This window comes from Bipolaris maydis (assembly GCF_028858645.1).
Source record: "Bipolaris maydis strain C4 unplaced genomic scaffold PSV08scaffold_7, whole genome shotgun sequence".
NCBI classification, from domain to species: Eukaryota; Fungi; Ascomycota; class Dothideomycetes; order Pleosporales; family Pleosporaceae; genus Bipolaris; species Bipolaris maydis.
In genome coordinates, this window is record NW_027093863.1 from 772043 (window position 1) to 794307 (window position 22265).

At 52.5% G+C, this 22265-nt stretch overlaps 9 protein-coding genes across 9 annotated transcripts; 4 read left to right on the forward strand and 5 right to left on the reverse strand.

Annotated features, from left to right (window-relative positions):
- Nucleotides 1–31: 31 nt before the first annotated feature.
- On the forward strand, nt 32–1586 carry PSV08DRAFT_223434 (uncharacterized protein; the record flags this gene model as incomplete). Its single annotated transcript, XM_014227193.1, has 2 exons — nt 32–960; nt 1073–1586. 2 exons carry the CDS (start codon nt 32–34, stop codon nt 1584–1586), a joined length of 1443 nt encoding a protein of 480 aa, XP_014082668.1.
- Nucleotides 1587–2422: 836 nt separating this feature from the next.
- Nucleotides 2423–5080, reverse strand: PSV08DRAFT_247448 (uncharacterized protein; the record flags this gene model as incomplete). The annotated part of the gene is made up of 6 exons (XM_066092350.1): nt 2423–2511; nt 2681–2809; nt 2908–3312; nt 3364–3696; nt 3767–3798; nt 4065–5080. The coding sequence occupies 6 exons, from the start codon at nt 5078–5080 to the stop codon at nt 2423–2425; spliced, it is 2004 nt and encodes a 667-aa protein (XP_065949111.1).
- PSV08DRAFT_298561 (uncharacterized protein) lies at nt 4900–5570 on the forward strand. The gene is made up of 4 exons (XM_066092622.1): nt 4900–5046; nt 5100–5256; nt 5311–5429; nt 5478–5570. Exons 2-3 carry the CDS (start codon nt 5107–5109, stop codon nt 5380–5382), a joined length of 222 nt encoding a protein of 73 aa, XP_065949112.1. The 5' UTR covers nt 4900–5046; nt 5100–5106; the 3' UTR covers nt 5383–5429; nt 5478–5570.
- On the forward strand, nt 5549–10332 carry PSV08DRAFT_401924 (Gryzun, putative trafficking through golgi-domain-containing protein; the record flags this gene model as incomplete). Its single annotated transcript, XM_066093629.1, has 6 exons — nt 5549–5587; nt 6053–6340; nt 6396–8022; nt 8072–8188; nt 8235–10132; nt 10250–10332. 5 exons carry the CDS (start codon nt 5549–5551, stop codon nt 9992–9994), a joined length of 3831 nt encoding a protein of 1276 aa, XP_065949113.1. The 3' UTR covers nt 9995–10132; nt 10250–10332.
- Nucleotides 10333–10424: 92 nt separating this feature from the next.
- PSV08DRAFT_401925 (uncharacterized protein) lies at nt 10425–12130 on the reverse strand (the record flags this gene model as incomplete). The annotated part of the gene is made up of 4 exons (XM_014227189.1): nt 11987–12130; nt 11315–11930; nt 10527–11265; nt 10425–10434 (listed from the first exon to the last, which is right to left on the reverse strand). Exons 1-4 carry the CDS (start codon nt 12098–12100, stop codon nt 10425–10427), a joined length of 1479 nt encoding a protein of 492 aa, XP_014082664.1. The 5' UTR covers nt 12101–12130.
- Nucleotides 12131–12442: 312 nt separating this feature from the next.
- PSV08DRAFT_298581 (uncharacterized protein) lies at nt 12443–14822 on the reverse strand. Its single transcript, XM_014227188.2, has 2 exons — nt 12912–14822; nt 12443–12861 (listed from the first exon to the last, which is right to left on the reverse strand). Exons 1-2 carry the CDS (start codon nt 14748–14750, stop codon nt 12616–12618), a joined length of 2085 nt encoding a protein of 694 aa, XP_014082663.1. The 5' UTR covers nt 14751–14822; the 3' UTR covers nt 12443–12615.
- A 1225-nt stretch (nt 14823–16047) lies between these two features.
- PSV08DRAFT_362301 (mitochondrial carrier domain-containing protein) lies at nt 16048–17368 on the reverse strand. Its single transcript, XM_014227187.2, has 2 exons — nt 17196–17368; nt 16048–17073 (listed from the first exon to the last, which is right to left on the reverse strand). The coding sequence occupies exons 1-2, from the start codon at nt 17227–17229 to the stop codon at nt 16151–16153; spliced, it is 957 nt and encodes a 318-aa protein (XP_014082662.1). The 5' UTR covers nt 17230–17368; the 3' UTR covers nt 16048–16150.
- A 1171-nt stretch (nt 17369–18539) lies between these two features.
- On the forward strand, nt 18540–19904 carry PSV08DRAFT_362302 (uncharacterized protein; the record flags this gene model as incomplete). Its single annotated transcript, XM_014227186.1, has 1 exon — nt 18540–19904. One exon carries the CDS (start codon nt 18540–18542, stop codon nt 19902–19904), a length of 1365 nt encoding a protein of 454 aa, XP_014082661.1.
- Nucleotides 19905–20189: 285 nt separating this feature from the next.
- PSV08DRAFT_298617 (glycoside hydrolase) lies at nt 20190–22221 on the reverse strand. Its single transcript, XM_014227185.2, has 2 exons — nt 21571–22221; nt 20190–21512 (listed from the first exon to the last, which is right to left on the reverse strand). Exons 1-2 carry the CDS (start codon nt 22134–22136, stop codon nt 20315–20317), a joined length of 1764 nt encoding a protein of 587 aa, XP_014082660.1. The 5' UTR covers nt 22137–22221; the 3' UTR covers nt 20190–20314.
- Between the last annotated feature and the right edge of the window lie 44 nt (nt 22222–22265).

The following is a 22265-nucleotide window of genomic DNA, read 5'->3' on the forward strand; positions in this document are numbered from 1 at the left end:
TTGTTCTCTCTTTCCCGCTCGGCAACACGCCATGTATCCACAACGGCCATCTAGGGGCTCAAACAGCCCTCCAATCATGTACCTCTTGCCCCAAAACCGCACAGTTCGTTCGTACACAGATGCTGTAGCTGGCTGTCAAAATCAGGCATCATTATCCAACCTTCAGAGTAGCTACAGGCGGACTCCACCCCGTCAACAGGAGCCAGGTCAACGAGTACCTGATACTCAATCACAGAGAACAGGTCACTTGCCTGCTACAAGGCGCCCCACGTACGCTGAGGTTGTCCGGAAACAGAAACCTATCTCCAGCCAATACAACTCAACACATCCATTGGGACCAGGCTCCACTCTTGCTGAGAATGTACAGCCTTGGGGCCCCCCTCGTCACGGTCCCGGTACGGCAAATAGAAGAGACGTTGCAAGCGATATGACGACAGATATCATGTCAGATCAAGAACAAATGTCTGATGAAATGATGTTCGCGATGTACACTCATGGAGGTAACTCAGAAGGTGCACACGAGTCATCTCCTTCCAACAGCATGACTTACAGAAGGTCTGTGTTGCCATCTTCGGCACCAACGCGTGGAAGGCTTGGAAATGATGATGATGATCCTTGGTCAACTGTCCATCAGAGAGGGAGCCAGAACTCGATGGTATCACCAAGGCCGCATCTTCCAGTAATGGGTCCAAGTGCATTTCAACCCAATCATGCAGGCGGAGGCACTTATTTGGCTCCCCCCGACCTGTATCACCTATCCCATGTACGCAACTTCAATCACGACATCCACAACGCGATTCAGAATGCCCAGCCCACCAGGCCCAACAGGGTGTACGGACAAACCGATCATGGAACTACCCAAAACACGAATCATCGGAGAGCTTCTAGGCAGGTTCACCCTAACCAGCGTGTTCCGAGCAGTGCGAATGACCGCCAGATCAACAACGATTCTGTTGTTCGGTAAGTAATGCTTTGGGCTCAGTAGAATGGCGTGACTAAGGACAACAGGTCGGGCGATCGTCGCTCTCACCCTTCCGCTTCGACGACCTCGATGCCTTCCGAACCTCTACAGTGTCATTACTGCGACGCGCAGTTTAAAGGAAACAAGGATGGGAAAGGAAATCTTGCAAGACATATCCGTCATAAGCACAAAAAAGACCGTCGTCAGATTCTTTGCGAATACTGTGGTCAACTGTTTCAGCGGACTGACGCCCGTCTCAAACACCACCGGAATAAACACCCAAACTTTCACCCTCCCAATTCAAGCTCTCAAAGGTCTCGACAGAGTAGCATTCAAATCCAAGCTGGCGTACAACATGAAGCATATAGTACTGGAAGTCGCGGCTTCAATGACTTTGAGGCATTGCAAGACTACACTGCAAGCATGGGACAACCAGACCAACATCCTGACGACCTCCGTGGACTTGCATATTAGTAATAGGTCCAAGCCACTGCCATACAAAGGCGTTTTCACAGATGTCTCGCTGCATCTGCTACCATCCACCAACAACACACTTGGTATGGTGCCACTCTTACCTATGGCAACCATACACCATCACTCCACGAAACACAAGATGGCACCTTGATCCAGCTATCATCTCACGGCCGCTTGAGTTGTCTTTTGACAAAATGACACACTGCCTTACCATCGGTTCTCTTTTTTTTTCTCGTATTGACTGCGTTTTGGTGGTTAAATCCCAAGACCAACAAAGACCAAAAACACAAGAAAAGATACCAACCATCACAAAAAAACGCAAGACATGTCTTTCCTACACCTCACTCTCTCCACTCCAAAACGAAACCAACACCAAAGAACTAAAAAAAAAAAAAAAATCAACAAAACCAACAAACCGACAAAAAAACAAGACGTTCGACAACGCTGCGCTTACTCCTCAGAGCTATTTCTGCCATATTTTCTCCACGAAATCAAGCCTTGCATGAGCGCAATGATTTCTTTCTTACGATTTCACATCCGCTCGCTAGTGTCCCACCACTAGGGTTTTGAATTTTCCAATCAGGCGTATTTGGAAACCGAAAGGGGTGATACGTAGACAAACGATGCACACGCAAAATTTCTGGATGCAATATAAGCGACTGCGTTATGGCGTATATGTAAAAATTTGTTGTTTGTAAGGGTCTTTTAGGAAGCGGGAGTTGGATAGGGGCTAAGGATTGGAACTTGTTTATTTTGGGTATACGATTCTTATTTTGGGTTTGGTGTTTATTTTTGATGAGGGTTTGTGTGAGGTATTGAAGGTATGGTTCGATGGTTTGATTTTTTAGTTTATGATGGGTGGAGGGGAGGTGAGTTTGCTGGTTCAAGTGACCTGAGATCCCGTAACGCGTACGTACTCCAGTAACGCGCTGGTCTAACGATATCAATGAACTTCATGATCCATCAAACATTGTTTGTATGGGTTCATTAATATGCGTGTGGGAAGTTTACCAAGACATGATTGCACAAAACTGTTTTCTTCAATGACTGCATCTGCATCAGACCGGAGGAAATTCCTGCATGGCGTAAGAGCTTTCCCTTTGAGGTTGAGCATGTGAGATACACCCGATCAGAGATCATCATCAAATTCCATTCTTTCAGCTTTGGTTTCTTGCACAAGATGACGCGTTCATGGTCCAAGCGGGCCAGTGTTGGCGAAATTACTAGTCCTCCTCGATGACTTACCGCTGTGCAAAAAGCCACCAGCCACTGGCTGTCGAATCATTGGTGAGTTTTGAAAAGAAGAAGTTGGTTCCTGATTGAGATATGGGTTCTGACGTGTTCCACCAAGGACTGGAAGGCGACTTCTCCGAGCTTGAGAAGGTGTATCAACTGAGACATGTTCTTTGTCTGGTCAGCTTAGCGCCTATGAAAACCACGTGTTCAAACAGAACACCATAGAATAGACTTACGACCACTGTGAACTCTGCTGCCGAGACTATGTCCATGCAGCTGTGAATTGAAAGGAGGACCAATGTGAATACTGCCCTGCTGCTGTCGCCCACTGCTACCAGAGCTTCTACTGATAATCCTCTTATGCAGTCTGTCGCCTATTTGTTGTGAAGGGCCTATTTGGCTGAAATTCGCAGTGCCAGACCGGGCACCCGGCAAGCGATCGATGAAGCGATCTCCCCGGGCTGATTTCAGCGCGAACTCTGCCTCATCGCCGGCAGCATGAGCTACATGCGAAGCCATGACTTGGGCCTTGAGTGCTTGGTAAAGATTCTGTGTTCTCTGGTGTGCTTTGGTCTTTTCTTTGAAGGCTTCCGCAAACCCATGATTCTTGGACTCGAGCTCTACGAGGTCTGCTTGCATAGCTGGAGATCATTAGTTACAAAGTCTACAGCTAGGGCATGCATAATGCAAACCTTGCATCTTGTCCTGGAGTGCTTTGATCTGAGCGTTGGCATCATGAATGAGCTGATCCATCTGCTGGCTTAATATGTTATATTTCTCAGTGAGGCCTTTTGCGAGGTGCTCTTGGTAGATGATCTCTTGGCACGTCTGATAACTATGAAAGGCCAAACCACGACTTGCACACTCCATGATGATTGTTGGGCTAAGGCCACTCAACACTGAAGTCTTGTAGTCTTCTGATGGATTGAGACCTGCGACGACTACATCGTCTGGGCTGGGAAGTGGCGCACTGCATGCTGGACAGACTCGTTGCGCATTTGTTGATCTTGAAAGACCGGTAGTATCTGCACAATTGGTGCAAAAGATGTGACTGCATGTCTGTTAGATATGACGGCGCCATGGAAAAATACGAACCTGCAGGTCGTAACAACAGCGCGTTCATGGAGCTGCAACCGACATTTCAAGTCATTACAACGCAATACATGCTCCATGCTTAGCGCGGTGGTGATTCAAAAAAGCTGAAAGGTTGGTGGGTGAAGGAAATGCGATGTAGACGCGAAAGCACGTGATCAATTTCGCAAGGCAAGAGCGACCAGGTGGGTAGATGTGCCCGTGTAAGAGGGTGATTTCCATTCCGGGTCGTAATGTGGTATCTCGCTATGCATGAATGATGATAAAAAAATAGACTGTCCTTTTTCCTCGAGCAAATCACCTATCGTCCTTGTCAGGCTTTCGCCGTTGTCTTGTGCTCTTTTTCCCAGCTACTGCGGTTTCATCCTCCTCTTCATCACGACCCTTGGCCAGATCCTGTTCGAGGCCCCATTCTTCGTTGTCATACCAATCTTCACCATCGCTCATCTCCCCTACATGGCCTTCTGCTTTCGACCACTTGAAAACGTCGTGCCTCATACGGTCAGCTTCCAGCAAGCCGTGGTAGAGGTCAGCCGTAATCCGCGCGACTTCCTCTTGCTTTTGTACGTATGCCATAAGAAGCATGCGCGTTTCCTCTGCCTCATTTGGTGGAAGACCAAAGTCGCGGTCTGGCAATGACTCGGTGGGGTGTATGAAAAGGGGGTGTATCACGTTGACATCGCTTGACGGTGAGTGAGGAGGGGAAGGGGTCGAAGCAGCGTGCGCTCGAGCTCGCGTACGTGTCGTCATCCTATGCGTTTGCTGCGATGCTGTGTCGGACACATCCTCGCCCATGGGAGAATGCTCCTCATGGCCATTCTTTTGCAGTTCATCTGCATCATCGGTATGTGTCCCATTTGTCATGGGCTCGGCACCGTTGACTGCCTCGGGTCCAGCATTGCCATTGGTATCATTTGTTTGGTCTGTCCCATTGGGCTGCGCGACGTCCTCCATATTCACGTCTTGTGTACCATCAACCGCCTCCTGCATTTCAATGTCGTGTGTGCGCTGGTCTCCGCCCTCCTCAAAACGCCGACTTGGAATCCTTGAGCGTGACATTCGAAATGGCGTATCGCTCATCGCTGCTAGGGCAGCAGGCGCGAACATAGAATCCCCTTGTAGTTTCACAAAAAGGTTCTTGGCTCGCGCATTGGTGATCTGCTCTTTTCGCGAAAGAGCTCCGGCCTCGTTGGCAAGATCCGAAAGATGTCTGGAGGTGTACGCAACGCTCAAGGCAGGATGGTTCGGTAAATCGGCAGCGGAGGTCAATGGTGCAAGAAGGTCTGTATCTCGGTAAGCCCATGTCATGCCACGCATTCATGCGATGGCTACATACTCTCCAGATGTATATTTCCATACGGGTTCTCTTCTACTGGCTCCACGTCATCTTCGTCTTCGTATTCGTCGTCAACTTCGACAATGTCACCATCGGCATCGTATCGCGGAGGGTTGCGCTGCAAAATATATCTGTGATAACCGGCGTGCTCTATGCGCTACGGTAGGTCAGTGAACTATCCCGCCCAGACGTTATGCAAGTAGGATCGAACCTTCTTATAAGGACGCGGGTCTGCGAGAAAGTCGGGATCGCTTGCGCGCGCGTAGTGGACTTTGCGCCGTAAGTCCTGCTTGTTGCTACCGAGGGCAGTTTCGGAATCTTCTGTGTCCGCTGGTAGGTGTTAGAGTGATGGAAGCAGATGCTGCTATGTACGCTTACAATCATCTTTGCGCAACATCTTCCTCTTCATATTGAAGATGGTATCAAGGATTTGCTGCTGTTGGCCTGCCATGTCGCTGACAGCCTCTGGGCAGCGCAGTAGCAAGAAAGTATGTGAATAACAACTGGGAGCGCGTCTGGACTGAAGGTACACGCGCTTTGGCGTTTGCAAGAAGAGGAGAGTAGAAAGACACGTCGACCGACAGGTGGATTATTGGTAGAAGTTGTTCACAAAGCTTGGGCTTGGGTAGAGGAATCGTTCGGCGGAGAGACGAGACAGGGTTCACTTAGCGCATCATTGATGGATCCCGCCCGCAATCTGACCACATGCCGACTGCCGATGACATGGCTCGCCAACAATCTCTCGAGAACGTGCCAGGGCCCAGCAAACCGCGATTCGACTAATACCAAGACTGCAAGGTTAAGCCTGAGACCGATTCCACACGAGAAACTGGCGACCTGTTACGCGATCCTCGAATTGGAACTTGCAGCCCCTCGGCCCCTCCGACTAGCATCCAGCTCACTCAAGCTGCCTGTGTTCTTTGGGCATGGGGCGCTGACTTGAGCCTACGTAGAGAATGGAGGCCTTTCCTTCAGACTTTGTGGTCCACAACCTACCTCTGATAGTCCTCTCTGGTCTGGCCACGAGCAAAGAAGTCAATCCACCCCCACCTGTTCAGCAAGTGCTTCCTGGGAGGGCCGTTACAAACATCAACTCGGAGATAGCGCCCGTCGAAGGCGAACGCGCAAATGAGCTCCTCGCTGAGTTTTTGCGTGCTGATGCAACCAATGCGCCATGGAATTCGCGGGGTTTGGGTCGCAGAGGCCTCACGTACAGCTTCAGAATACGAAGTGTAGGAAGGGTACGGGCGCCCGCAAACAAACATGGCGAAGGAGCGACGGGCTGATGTCTGCTAGAACTTCCAGCTGCCCCCGCACAAGGCAGATGCGCCCTCACACTCCGAGACCACGCCTCCAGGCAGTCCCACTATTGCTGCAGCGACGTCGTGGATTCTCCATTCACCCATATCGCCCCTCTCGCCCGGAGCCCCCTCCTTCCCAGATGGTGTCATCGCTCCTGCATGGGTTGCAAAGCACCAGCACTACATACCAGCCGTGTTCATTTCTTTCTTCAACTTCACCACCGACCCTATTACAAACAGCTTGCATGACAATCAGCTGAAGACGGAGATCAACAAGATCAAGGGCCAGATACAAAAGTCCGACTACCGCACAAAGTATGTGGTGGTGCTGTTGAGCGACAAGACGATACTGGAAGCACCAGATATTGAGGAAAGGCTTGCTACCATCCGCCGTGCGACGGGCCTTGACCCAAAGAACTCTCTCTTCTTCTTGCCCCCGAGAACATCACGGGTTGAATTGGAGGCTTTTGTCACGTCAGTCCTCGCCATATTGCACCCCGTCTGCGTAGAGTACTATCGTGACCTCACAAAGCATGCACGGAGAAAAAAGAATCGAGGCACTATCCCTCCTCCCACAGCACCTCCTACGCGTGGAACTTCCCAGACATTATCATATCCTGGATGGGGTATTCGCTACGACTTCAAATTAGCCATATTCGCCGAATTTCGCCAAGAGATGGACGCTGCGCAACGGCACTATAATGCTGCTTTGGAGGCTCTTTTTGGAGCGGAAGGTCTATTTGAAACCACAGCGAGTTGGTCACCAAGATGGGATGAGATACGATTGCTTTCAGACATCATTGCCTTGCGGCATATTCGCTGTCAGCTTTGGAATAACTACCCCACTTCTGCGGTGCAGACATGGCTGCGTTACAAGTACAAGCTGCAGGATGTTTTGGATCGCCGAGGAAAGGGCACTGCAAACTACGGCTGGCAAGCATGGGAGTCTAGATGGGCCCAAGCTATGGCAGAAATCGTTCAGCGGACAGACTTACCCGTCTTCAAGACGACAGACTCCAAGTCAGATTCAGATCCTTTGACAGAGATCCCAATCTCTCTATTCTCGGAACCCGAAAAACAATTTCCAATGGGAGAAAGACTGCCGCCATGGGAGCTCCTCCACCACGCCGGTTATTGGCACAAAATCGCCAGTGACCATGCCAAGAGGCGTTACATCCTGGCCCGGGAAATGCCTGAAGAGGATCGAACACCGCCAGGCATGTCTCCTGCCGCGAAGGTGTCATCCCGGAGCCAAATATATGATAGCTACCTTGTTCCGCAGCCGCATGAAGAGTACCCATTGCCTGGCGTTGGTGGGAATGGTTTCGAGCATTGGAAAGACATCTCTTCCAAGATGAACGATGCAATTGCTCAATTTAAAGCCCGGGGGCAGCACCGGAAAGTAGACCAATTGCAATTAGAGGTCGCTCGAACACTACTGCACGTCAACAGGTTTGAAGACGCCTTCAAGGTACTACGTCCACTCTGGGAGACCATGTCCTGGAGGAAAGAAAAGTGGTGGAATCTCGCTTCAGAAGTAGTTTGGGCCCTGCACGAGTGCGCATTGCGGGTGCAAGACGCTGAGGCCTATCTTGCTACTGAATGGGAGTTGTACAGTCAAAGTCAGTATCTTCACGCATTAGTAATGTTGCTCCCACTAATTCTATTCAGCAATCCCTGGCAAGACAAAGTACAAATACGATCTCATGACATGCTTGGACTCTTTCACGAAAGCAGCAGATGGAAAAGTCACAGTGAATTTGAATGCTAAAGAACACATTTCTTGCCGTAGGTGCGACCTCGTCTCTCAGCAGAGCCAGTACTAACGGACCAGTGTCTGTGTCGTTTGCCTTTTCTGAAGCCGAAGGCAATGTGGGTGAGCCGCTGCAATCGCAGATTGCAATCACTTCGAACGCTCGCCCAGGGTCCACTCCCATTACCTTGTCATTCTTGCAATACCAATTCAGCGGCGGCTTGGCTGAAGTTCGCTTGACGCACCAAGAAGGTGAAGAACCTTCTGACCATGCTTCTAGGATGTACTCTTGTACATTAGATGAGGCCCAATCAGCTACTGGAAAGCCTCAGTGGACAGGAACTGCTGACTTGACACTGCATGCTGGTCAGACCAAGGTTTACAGCGTGCCGCTCATTTTCCGTGAGTCGGGTGATGTCGACGTTACCGCTTGCATATTGGGGGTTAGCACCGAGCGATTTGATCTCGTCTCGTCTGACACAGATATTGACATTCCCATTCATCCACTATGGTGGATCCAATCAAACAAAAAGATCAAGTCAAGATTGCTGAAGCACGGCTCGGGCATGTCAGTTCACATACTGCCCAAGCCACCAAAGATGGAAATTAGCCTGCCAGACATTCGCGATCAATACTATACCGACGAGCAGGTCACCCTTGCGATTGAAATAATCAATCAGGAAGACGAGGACACTGAAGCTGTTCTCGAAGTTCGAATCCTTGGTCGCTCAAAAGACTCTCTCGGATACACCTGGGTTGATCGCCCAGCATCGTCGCCGATGAAGGAAGTACCGCCAGCACTTGATGGCTCGACCGACGTGGATCTACCAGGCCATGTAGTCGGCAAACTCGCTCAAGGGGCACGCACAACTGAACGAATACGCTTTATAGCCCCGGCCGACCCAGCAGACTATGCGTTAGAGGTCAAGGTCTTATACCACGTGCTCAGCGACCGTGATATACCCATCTCCAAGATCATGGTAGCAGACATAGTCTTCAACGCCCCCTTTGAAGCTAGCTACGACCTGAACGCACGTGTGCACCCTGATCCATGGCCCAGTTACTTTGAGCTTCAAGAAGCCGAAAGCAACGTGAGCCCCGAGTCGTCCGATGCATTCGGCATAGCCCAGAAATGGGGCCTACGCGCCAAAGTCGCCTCCTTCGCCGACGAGCACCTCATCGTCAGCGACCTCGCAGTCGAAGTCCACAGCATCCACGGCGGCGCCACGTGCGACGTGACCAAAGAATTCGAAATCAGTGAAACGCGCATGGAGCCACAAGTCCTCAGCGAATGGAGCTTCAGCCTTGACATTCGCAAAAACAATCTCGAAGAACGACGCTCCACGGCCCTCGACACTACACTCAATATTACTTGGCAGCGTACTTCAGACCCCTCTGCCCTGCCCGTAACCTCTTCCTTGCCTATCCCCCGCATCCAAATCCCCTCATCTGAACCCCGCGTCCTAGCCCTCTCACACTTTTCCCCCTCAGTCCCTTCCCTCATCCACCTCGACTACGTCCTCGAGAACCCAACCATGCACTTTTTGACCTTTGAACTCGCAATGGAAGCCAGTGAGACGTTTGGGTTTAGCGGACCGAAACTCCGTACGCTGCATCTTTTACCTATGAGTCGCCAGACGGTGAGGTATAATTTGCTGTCGAGTATCGAGGGAGACTGGATCACGCCGAATCTAAAGGTTACGGATCGGTATTTTAATAAGACGCTTAAGGTGCAGGGGACGGAGGGAATGAGGGGAGATAAGAAGGGTGTGGGGATTTGGGTTCCCGGTGGGGAGGAAGAGGGCGAGGGTAACAAGGGAGAAGGAGAGGCAGGGGGTTAGTTGGAAAGTTCAGTGGGAGAGGTATGAGAAAGGATGATGGAATTTATCCAAGTTTTATTTTTTTTTTTTTGCTTCGTCAAGTACAAGGTGTAGTGATGTACAATGTATACAAATGCATTAAGCCATTTCCCTCGTAATCCCCCCTTCCCCTTCTTCCATATCCAACATCAAATGGCCCCCCCTCCCCCCCTTCGCCAACCAACCATCAAGACCAAAAAGAAAAACACACGAGTCCATCCTTACTCTCCCCCTCCCCTCCCCCTTCCCAATCCCACAGGATCCCTACCGGGACTCCTCCAATAACGCCATAAATCCGCATCATCGCCCCACTCGCCCACCGCATGCTGTAAGCCCTCTCTGCGCTCATCCCTGGTATCGCTACTAGGGCTGGTAAAAGGCCTGGTGATAAGCGGCGTTAACATTGTAATATCTATATTGATCTGAGACGTCATCAGTTAAGGTTGATTCACTGGATGACGAGATGGGATGGGAAGAGGAAAGGAGGGGAGGAGAAGGAAAGTGGAAGACATACTGTTGGTCGTGGGCGTGGCCCATGTCGGAGTAGATTGGTTGTTCAAAGTCGGTGGCTGCGTGGGAGAGGATTGTGGGGTCTATTGGGGGGATTTGGGTTGAGGACGGGGGTTGTGATTGTTGGGTGTTGCTGGTTTGTACGGCAGGAATGGTAGTAGTGGTAGAGTTATTGGTTGTTTGGTGCTGGGCGGCGCCCTCGACTTCGACAATCTTGTCTTCCTGGACTCTGACTTCGCGGTCGCGCAGGCGGCGCATGAGACCCAGGAACTGTGAGTTTTGAAATTTTTCGCTTGTGTTGTCTGCGACGCGTTCGAGGAGGCGTCCTGCAGTTGCTGCCATTTCGTCGTCTTCGTTTGGTCTGGGCTGTTCTTGTTGCTTTTGCTCTTCCTCGGGCAGTTGCTGCATGCGTTGGAGTGGCGCCGGTGTTCGCATGTAGCCTGCTGCTTCGAGGTCTTTCCAGATTTGCTCTTCCGACATGGGCACGCGCGTGCCGAGGGGGTATTGCGACATGAGGCGCTCGTTGATTGCCTTGATAAGGCCTTCGGCGCGGGTCTTGACTTCTTGAGGAGCATCACGATTTGCAATTCTCTGCAGGGAATCGACTATCCATCTTCCTTCGTTTGCGTCTTGTATCAAGGACCCGTTTCGCTCCATCTGGTTCATGTTCTCCAGGTATGCGACTGCTTCAGAGGTTCGTCCAAGGCCAGTTTCGCTCCATACTTGGATGGCAGAGTATACGGCTGGAAAGCATAGTCAGCAACTGTAGTGAGCGCGGCGGATACTACAAACCTGGACGCGTTTCACGTATCCGTTGAAGGAGAGGATCCATCTCACCCGGCCGGTCCAAGTCCAGCGTTTCTTGCGCTGGTTGTGCATGTGCCTGCTCTGCCTCGACAACCTCCAACATATCTTGTTGCGCCTGCGCAAACGCCTGTTCAAAGGCCGCCTCGTCGAAAGCGGGTACATCATCCTGCGCCCGCTGCTTCCCTTGTGCCACGTCGGACATTTGCGCGTTCTGAAAACTTGGTGTCTGCATGTACGCTTGTCCTCCAAATCCACCCATGCCGTACCCCGACATGCCCCCAAACGTGTTCTGCTGTAACGTGGGAGCCTGTGCGACCGGCGTCTGCTGCTTCAAGAAGTCCTGATGCCATGCTGACGCCGTGCTTGCTGCCTGCGGTCTTTGTTGCTGCAACGCTTGTGGAGGTGGACCGCTCACATTCAGACGCTGAAAGTCAGCAGCCCAGTCGGGCGCTTGAGGCGCTTGCGCGAATTGCGGAGGAGGTTGTGCGAAGCGTGGAGCAAACTGCTGGAAGTCTTGCGGCGGACCAGGTCGGCCAGCCTGAAAGGCGTCGAACTCGGAATCTAATGCCCCTACGTTTGGCCCTGGTGCTGACCTAAAGCCCTAAATAACAGTTAGACCCTCGCATTATATCCAGTCGTCTTTCAACGGTGACATACCTGCGCTGGTGACTGTCTGCCGACCAGTCGATCTTGCTGCAGCGTCCGATCAACGGTCGTGTGTTTTTGGAAATTCTGAAGGGCATTCGAAGGCCCGCAAAGCGCGTCCGCCATGATTTGAAAGGAAAAAAGGGTATCAACGCTGGCTAAAACAAATGGTGGAAGATGCTTGGAACTGGGTCGCGGCGAACCGTGGTCGTGTTCTGATGATCAAAAGCCGAGGCTCGCGGGAGCGAACCGAAATCGCCCCCACGCCCTCGTATGTCGTCACATGTTACCTGCGACAGGCCTGACAACCACGTACCACGTGCTATGCTACTCTCTCCACATTATGGCATAAGCCAGCTGAAACTAGACTGCACAGCAGTAGAGAGAAACCCTGGTTACTAGTTGAATCCCAGGCAAACACACCCACATGCACGCATGCAATACATCAGAAGCTAGGTCGCGGATATGTTTCGTTCGCATAATCGTTCCAATTCACTCGCTACGTACGTACATACATACAACAGATGAGAGAAGCCAAGAAAAAAACAGGACAACGTCTGAAAGCATCGGAGAAAGAAACAAACTGGTATATCATAAGTGGAGGAGAACAACACGAATAAATGCAACAGTTCGACAGTAGCCTATCGCCAAATCATATCTCCCAAGGTCACATTGGTTCGACCAGAAGATACACCAACGGCACTCCTGGAGCGGGATCGAGACTTCCTACGCACAAAGGCGTACTCCTTCTTGCCCCTACTGTCACGACCCTCGGCCTCGATGAAGAGCTTGCTGCCGTGGCTCGAGCGAAGGCGGCGTGTGTGTTCGAAGAGGATGTCCGTCTCGCGTTGCGACATCTCGCGAAGGACGATAATGTACTCTGGGTTCTGCTTATTTGTTAATACTGGGTCATTTACTAAAGACATATCAAACTTACAACATCGTATTCATAGGGAATATCATAGTAGTGAAGGGTCTCAACGTCAAGATGGCTGACGTGGACCTTGGCGTAGGTTGGCGTAGGTGCAATGGCATGGTGTTGGTGGTATTGTTGTTGTTGTTGTTGTTGGTGTTGGTGTTGATGGTGGTGATGAGGCGAGAGTGCAATCTGGGGAATGGGGTTGTTTGGTAGCATGCCTTGTTGCAATTCGCGTTGCTTCTCGGGATTCACGAGGACTTGGATCTGGTTGTCCTGGAAGCCAAACTGGGAAAGCCTCTTACGCATTGCCTCTTCAAGCTCTTTCTCTTGCTCTTCCTTCTTCTTCTTTTCTTCCTCTTGTCTCTCCTTCTCTTTGCGCATAAAGGCATCATACTCTTCCTTGTCCTTTCTCTTCTTTTCCTCCTCCTCCATCTTGAGCTTCAGGATCATCTCTTCTCTCGCCTTCTTCTCCTTTTCGGCGTCGAGGATCTTCTTGCGTTCATACTCGAAGATGATGCGGTCACGCTCGGCCTGGGCTTCGGCTTCGGCTTTGGCCTTCTTTCTCTCGTAGTCCTCGACAGCACGTCGCTGCGCCTCCTCTGCTTCCCTTGCCTGCTTGGCCAGTTTGGCCTCATTCTCGGCAATGATGCGCTTACGCTCTTCCTCCTTTGCCTTCTCCTGAAGCTCGCGCTCCCGCGCCTCTTTCTCCATCTTGGCCGTGTTCTCGGCAATGATGCGCTGGCGTTCTGCCTCCTCCTTCTTCTTTTTCTTCTCCAAGTCGGCTAGAATCTTTTCACGCTGTTCTTCTGCCTCACGCTCCTCCTGGGCTTGCTTGAGTCGGCTCTCTGCGAGTATGTGCCGGCGCTCTTCGTCCTCCTGTTTCTTTCGTCTCTCCATGTCAGCCAGGATCTTGTCACGCTGCTCCTCTGCCTCGCGTTGCTCGCGTGCTTGCTTCAGGCGAGTCTCTGCGAGGATATGCTTGCGCTCTTCTTCTTGCTCTCGCTTCTCTCTCTCGAGATCGGCGAGGATCTTGTCACGCTGCTCGGCCGCTTCTCGCTGCTCCCGAGACATCTTTGCTCGGTTCTCGGCAATGATGGCCTTGCGTTTCTTCTCTTCTTCAACCTCTTGTCGCTCGCGCTCGCGCTCTTCGCGTTCTCGCTTGAGGTCCCACTCGCGGCGCATGTTCTGTTCGAACCTTCGAAGATTTTCTTCCTCACGCTCGCGTTCCCTTCTGTCGGTGATGTACTCAAGCTCCATTCGGCGCCTCATGAGCTCTTCGCGGTTCTTCATCTCATCCTCTTGCCGTTCCCGCTCGAGCTTTTCCTCGGCCTCTCTTAGTCGCTGCTCAGAGAGTGCCAGCTTCACCTTGTCTTCGGCGCTGTGGTCAGGCGAATGATGGCGATGGTGGTGCTGGTTGTATCGCTCAAACTGACGTCGCTCTCGTTCTCGCTCCAGTTGGTCTCGCTCTCGCTCTCGCTCCCGCTCCATTTGGTCTCGATCCCGCTCTCGTTCTAGTCGATCGCGCTCTCGCTCGGTTTCGTATCGCTCTCTTTCACGCTCATTCTCGAGATCCTTGAGACGCTGCTCAGCCATGGTGAGTTTGATTTTGTCGGTGTAGTCATGCTCTGGCGAAGGGCGGCGCTCATGGTATCTCTCGAGGCGCTCTCTTTCTCGCTCCAACTCGAGATCTTTGAGGCGTTGCTCGGCAATGGTCAACTTGATCTTGTCGGTGTAATCAGTTTGTTCAGGCGTGCGGCGACGTTCTTGGTACTCATGTCGGGAGCGAGAACGCTGCTCCTTTCTCAAGTCTGCCCTCAGTGCAGTGATTTCCTCTTCAAGCTCAAATGCACCAGGCATGTTGCGCTTCACCTCTAGGCGGCCGCGTGGGCTGGAGTCACGGCTCTTTTGCTCTGTACGTACTTGGGGGCTACTCTCATTGTCCATGCGAGTGGTGTTGTAAATGGTCACGTTGGGGACTGGCGCGTGACCTTGGGAGCGAGTACGGTGCAGAGAGGTAGTGTAGTGTACTTCTGGAGCCAGGAACTCACTGGTACGACGAGCATGGTTGGGAGGAAGGATAGCATCGTCTCGAGTTTTTGTTGGCGGCAGAGGAGATGAGCCACGGACATGGCGGGCGCTGGCCGTGACACGATCCTTCCTGCTGTACCACTCGTCGTCCTCGTAGAGGTCATCCCACACGTCTGAGAGAACCATGATGGGTATGGGAGGCAAAGAATGTGGTAAAAGAAAAACGGGCAAAAGGAGTTGAGTGTTGGGGTGTAAAAGGTACACTGGTCAGGGAAGGCTGGAATCAGTGCAGCAGGCTTTTGTGTCTTTGTCTCGGGTGCGGCGTGAGCAGCAAGCGAGGTGACACAAGTAAGCAGAAAGGAATCAGCTCGAAAGCGCGGCCGAGGGGATTTTGAGAGGGAGACGAGGGCGCGCTCATGTCACAATTTTGGGGGCTGAAATGCTCCGGCGATGCAGCTAGTCATCAGGCAGCTGCCGCCAGGGCTGAGGCCGGGGGGCACTATAGGCGCTGGTCTGCTGAACACCGACTAGCCCGTCGCCCTTGGCCAGCTGTCTGCGGCCAGATCGGTGGCGGTAAGCATGCCGCAAATACAGTGTGTTGTCCTCTTTGATACTGCTATGGGCGTGTTGTGCGATAATGGCCATGTCTATGCCGTGCAGTGCAGTGCTGGGAGGAAGCAGCCGTGGTATGGTGGGGCGACGTCTAGTTTGGTGCCGCTAGGAAGGCACGCTTGACACACCCCTCTTTCCTCTTGCAGTCGCGGGGGGCCGGATTCCCCCGTCACGTGCCCGCTCGGCGTGCTGGGCTATACTGTGCTGTCAGCCTCAGCTCTGCCACACTGAAGCTCGCACTACCCATTATTAATCACATGTCACTCGCCGTGTGCTGTCCGCTGTCTACAATGCTCTCGAGATACGCGCTTCATGGCACATGTCTGGCTTCCCAGCGCTCCATGAAACAGGCTGCTCACGTGCAAAGTAAGCTCTCAAGTTTGTGTGTGGCGCCAGCGACATCGGCTATTCCTGGCCCCCAACCAAAGATAGCCATCCCTAGAGATTTGCACCCAAAGATAGCAGTCTCAGGAACGCCAAATTCATGCACCTGCTGCACGCAATCGGGAAATTATGCATCTTGTCCTGATATTCGAGTAGAGCGAAGATATACCTAGCCAGGGCCCATCAACGCCGCCCCCGCGCATGCACTTACATGTGTATGATACAGTGTGCCGTTACATCTTATCCTCGACCACCTCCTTGAGGCTTGCCGCGCGTCGAATCAATTCTTCGTAAACGGTCCACGCGAGCGCACTGCTCATTGCTTTCCTGGCAATCCTAATGCCTAGCCCATCGAACAAACTTCGCACCCCTTCCTCGGCAAGCATCTTCTTCGCTGCTTGTATCGTGTTTCCGTACTGGTCGGGCATGAGTTGGATGCGAGTCTTGATGGCATCAAACGGATTCGTCACCGTTGTTCCCAGGCCAGCTGCCGCTACGCCCGAGACAAAGTTGATGCCGGCCGACGTGCTCGACGAGAGCTTGGTCGCTGCGCCCGACGTCTCTTCGATTTTGCTTGCCAAGCTCGACAGTCTTCGCTTCGACTGCTCGTAAAACAAAACATAAAGCCCTGCATATGGCGCATCGCGCACCGCGGTTGCACCAAACCCAGCAAAGAAGCCCTTGAGCCCCTCTGTGCGGAAAATGTCCCTCGAGGCGGAAAACATGGAATTGTATGCGTACAGGTTGCTCTCGTATCGCACCTTGAGGACTGTAATTGGCATCATGACAAAGCCGGCCCATGTGCGTGCAAATGCTCCTGTAGCAAGGTTGGCCGTGTTGCTCAGCTTTGGCAGCGAGCTCGAATGCTCGCCTCCCCTCAGCGACACATCCGCCCTCGCCGCCGCAACCAGGCTGGCTCTATGGCGCAGCGCATTGAGACTGGAGAAGTAGATGGCAGAGCCAAAGCCTGTGCGTAATGTACTTGGCAGTGTGCCCCTCCAAAACTGCCGGATGGGATTCGGCCCGCTTGCGATGGACTGGATGGTCCCAAGAAGAGTGCTTGAGCGAGACTGCTGGACGCGTGTCTTGAGGAGATCGGCAGGCTGGAGGAGAACGGCAGACAGGATGCCTGAGTTCAAGCCAGCAAAGAAATGGACTGAGCCCGTGTGTCAGCCACTCGGGTCTTGCTGCCACGCACCAATGCCGTGCCATGCTCTTGCTGTGCTTTGTTCTGCTGTGCTCTGCTCTGCTCTGCTCTGCTCTGCTGTCCACACTTACAGTAAGAAGACGGGCGCTTTCCGCCATCTGACATTGCCGCGCCGTCAATTGTTCAAATGTGCTATGTCGAGAGTGAATGGGCTGCACTATACATGATAGCAACAGCTGTGAGTCTTGGAGACGGACAGACTGAAATGGGGGCAGTCCAACGGGTGCCGCGAAAAAAAGTGCATGACGTTTCGACGACAAGTTCCGAGCGCCGGCGGGTCGGTACGCCGAACCACAGGCTGGCGCTCCCACGCCGCCCTGGGAATGCCCAGCAGACGGCATGTGATTAGTTCTCGGGACCAAAGTCTTGATTCAAACTACCTACACAGCTCGACGTGAATACTACTCTCGGTGGGCCACGCGTTGGATGCTCGCTACAGCGCCATCTACTCAGGCGAATCGGATACGTAAGCCGCCTGCTACACATGCCCTTCCATCTCCCCGATTCTTTCCTGGCGAGTCGGTCCGCCATCGAGGCCTTGGGCCCAAGCCAAGGGCTCTTCGTGCCCACGCCACGGCGCCGGGGCGGGATGCAGATGACTCCTCCTGCCTTCTACTCGCACCCTCCTCGTCGCTTTCCAACATTGTCGACATGTTTTTTTGTGCTGCTCACCAGACAACCAAAGCAGGGTCCTTGCCTATCCAGCTCCAGGGCAGCGGGTCCTATATGGCCTCACCCAGACTCCAGAGCCCGTCTTGTCGGTCTAGCAGGACGAGGCTAGCGGGGTGAATCTGGGGTATCAGCGTGGCTGATCCAGACTGCCAGCCAAGACCACCACGCTTCCTTGGCTCTCTCCCGCCTCCAACTCCTCTGCGGAATCAACAGGATCGGAACTCTGCTGCGGCTGCTGTGTCTCTGCAATCCTCATGGCGTATGTTGGGTCGCGCTTGGTCGGTGCGAGCAGCCGTCTCATGAAACAAGACGGTCGCTATACTACAGCCCTAATCACTGCCAGCATCCCATGTCCACAGCACAGTACAAACCCGCATGTGTGCCCAAGTACCTGTCTTGATCCCAACTGCTTCATGGTTTCTCCCGGTCAGCGGAACAGCCTGCCAAGCACGTCGGGAGACCCAAGGCAAAAGACAAACAATATGTAGTCCCAATAACAGCCTCTACTCAGCCTCCCGTTTCCAAGAAAGCGTCCTCTGACCTTCCATTATCATCTTTCAGCTGCATGCCCAGACATCCCGCATTGCTTGGCACGCTTCCCACCCCCGGTAAACATTCTCCTCGTACCAGCTACACTGGCAGCCGCGTGGCCGGGCCTGAAGCCAATCGTTTATACCCGCTCCTTTTCTCTTAAGCCCCAAAGGTCCCTGCATTGCTGATCTGATCATACCTCTGCAGCAAACATGACGGTCCCAGCACTAAGAGTTACAGTAGATGGCGACAACAACAAGATATACCAGGCAGGAGAAAAGGTCAAGGGCCAAGTCTGGTTGGCAGTAGAAGAGCAAAAGGATGTTGCGTCACTGAAGTTGGTCTTCGCCGGGAGTTGTATTACCAAGACTACCAGGCCACTACATACACATGGCAACAACGATGCCACTCCGTCAAGGCAAACCTACGAAGAAAAAATACGCCTGTTCAACCGAGAAAAACATCTACTTTCTTGTTGCAGACTTGCACCGAAGAAATATTCCTGGAATTTTGAATTCACCTTCCCAGCATCTACCGAACCTCAGTACAAACGCTCAGCCCATGGAGACAGTTACCTCTGGGAACCACATCCACTCCCGCCGACATTCCAACTAAAAACAGACGTCCCGGACGGTACAGCACAAATATCATACTTTGTCCAGGCAAGACTTGTCCTATCTGGCTCCACAGAAACAAAGAGATGCAAGCAGACACTCCGCTACCACCCCAAACCACCCGCATACGCAATCTCCCGCCCCCGTACCGCCTCCTCCGTCCTCTACGGCCAATCCTGGAAGCCCACCCGCGAAAAAGACGAATCCCGCGTGAAGAAAGTCTTCTCAGGCGTCTCCATGAACTCGACCCCCCGCATCGTCCCCACACTCTATCACCCCATCTGTGTCGGACCCGGCGGCCACATCTCCCTCTCCCTCAACCTCCTCAACGCCCGCGACCCCGCCAACCATGCCGGGCGCCACTGCACCATCTCCACCCTTTCCGTCGTCATATCCACCTACTCCACCACCATGTGCGGCAACTCGTCTTCCTACCCCGAAGACACCGTCGCCAAACACGTAACCTGCATCTCGCGCTCAGACATGCAAAAGCACCTTCCCTTGAACAAAACCGTCCCCCTGACCTCGAATTCCTTCCGCCTCCTCGACGACGCAGAGTGCATCCCCTCGTTCAAGACGTACACGATTACCCGCAGGTACACGCTCGGCGTCACCGTCGGTATACAGTACAACGACCAGCAATTCACAATCCGGTCTACCACGCCCCTCGAGATCTTGCCCCGCACACGTCGTGATGCGTCGTCGGCTTTGACGCAACCAGACGAGGAGGATGATGTGGAGCCCCTGCCGGTATATAGTCCAAGGGAACCAGACAGAGAGTTTGCACCTCATTATGAGGACATTTGTCACTCGCTGTCGCGTATGCCGTCGAGTGCCGAGTCGGTCCTGTCGAGGGTCGAGTCGAGTAGTTCGAGCTTGTTTTCGAGCCAGTCTGGGGTTAGTACTGTGGCGAGTACGCCGGGTGTCGAGGTGGAGCACATGCGGTTTGAGAGGGTTACGTGATGATGTGTGTTTTTTTTTCTTATAATGATTATATGCGGTATGATGAGATGAACGGTTGGGCTGGCTTTTTTTTTCGGAGGAGGTTTTTGTCATACTTTCTTGGGGCAACGAAGAGGGGGGTTTCTCTTTTTGTCTTCTCACATTGAGTGTAAAAGACGAGATTGAGTTCAGGCGTTTTTTTTTTCATGGATACCAAATAACTCTCATCGTAGAGCCATCTGAGTAAAACACAATCAAGTCATCAAAAGCGAACTACCAGTTTTTCAAATGTCTTCAGTCATGTTTTACCGTTTTCACAAAAAAAATCAGATTATTGTCCTGTTGTTTTCTTTTAGGGAAGACCCCTCCCAGTAAATGTGTAGCATATATATCCTTGCAAACCATAAACACACAGAGCAAGCCCTTTTTTTTTACCTCCACAACCGAAACGGGTGTGCTTCGGTATTGAGGACAAAGTCATCCAGGCTAATCAAGCCGGTATCTGCAAAGCACAAATAGAAATATTTGAGCGTTTCCGCCATCCAGAAACTCTCCATGTAGTCCTCCTTTTCCGAACCCTTTACCGTAACGTCCATAATGGCCGCATTGGCGAGTTTGGTATCTGTTTCCACGGCGACTGCTTCGAACATTGTCCACGCCGTTTCTCGCCATACAGGATCGCCCGTGATGCGCCAGAGGATGAAGACGGACTCGATTGCCTCTGGGCGAAGAATGTAACGCGGATCCTTGGCGGTCGTGAAGCCTTTGGGGAGGTTGGGTTTATATTGTGGGCGTGCGGCTGCGGCTTCGGTATATCGCTTCTCATCCCAAGCGCAGGGTTTGCGGTGATCTGGACCGGGACATAGGACCATGTTGTATCTCTCTGGCATGATGCCCGATGGGAAGGCCTGATATGCGTAAGCACACCCACGAGCGAGCTTGACTCCATGGTCGAGATATTCATCGTTTTGGAACAAACGTCCGGCAAGCGCGTAGAGTCCACCGATAAAGCATGAAAGGTGTTCGCTTTCAGGGTCGAGGCTCGGACCGTCTTCAAGGACGTCAACGTTGCCTGAGATGAGGATTTCCTCTTGGCCTGGTATCATGGGCGCAAAGAATAGGTTGTTCATTGCCGTGTCCAAGAAAGCGCGTGACATGGTTTCAAACTTGGCTGCACTGGGATCGACTGAACCGAGCAAAGCATGTGCCTTGGGCAGGTATTCATACAGCGAATCTGCGTTTCCGCCAATGGTGAATTGATATCCAGACACCACATCCTGCCTACGCATAGACACCATCATGGGCCACATTCCAGGTAGCTTGGTCGAGTTCTGGCCTTTGTGGAAAACATCCATCAGACGCGATACTGCAGCATAGTACTTGTCATCTCCGGTGATCTGGCTGAGCCGGCTAAACTCCAGAGTGATTGTCCCAGGACTCGCGCTGACCACATCGCTCTCCACAACCAAGCCTCCGCCCTTCTTTGCCTCTTCGAATTCGATAAAGTCGACTGGTATGCCATGCTCGGTGTTGAATCCGGCATACAGCAGGTCGCCCACCTCGATTGCTTTTGCCTTTAGCGCTTCGTGCCCACTCAAGTCGTATGCCGCCAGGAGCCCACCCAGGTATCTACAAATCATCAGCTTGACCCTTGGTCGCATTCTTTCAAGTCCAGAAAAAAACATACCGAATGCACGTCTCAAAAGTGTTCACCCTTGATAACGTGGAGGTGCCGAAATCAATTGTCGAAACTGCTCTGACAGCCTCGTAGAACTCGTCACGCATGCCCATCATCCACAACGTGTCAAGACTATCCACAAGCGTAGCAGCCCAGCCCGAGAATTGGTCGACATATCCTCCACTAATCGGCTTCAGCGCATCTTTCATCCATGCCTTGCTCTTGTAGCTAGCCCAGCTCTTCTTAAACACCTTCTTGACCTCGAGTCGTCTGGCCTCCTGCGATTCGGCTCTAGCAGGATGCTGTATGCGAGGTCGATTCCTGAACGGGGCCGGTAGGTTTGGTTTGCGTGCCAGCGGGTATGTAAAGTTGACAGAACTCCAGTCAAAACTACTCGCTTTTGCGCGAATGGGCGGTATGCCGGACACATCGTTCATGTAGCGCGCAAGGTTGATGGTCGCATCGTGATTGGCGCCCGGGCCAATACCCGCATGTTGGTGCTCGGGAAGGAAGCAGTAGATCCACACGACAATTGCCACGCAGATGGCGACATGGCGGATACGCAGGCGAGGCATTGTTAGTGCATCACGTAGTAGTTAAGGAGCGGAAGCGTCGGTCAAGAAGTAAGGCAAGCCACATGTAAGAAACGCGATCTGCGGAGGGACGCGTGGGAAGGGCCGATGAGGGTACATCTTATTAGGGTG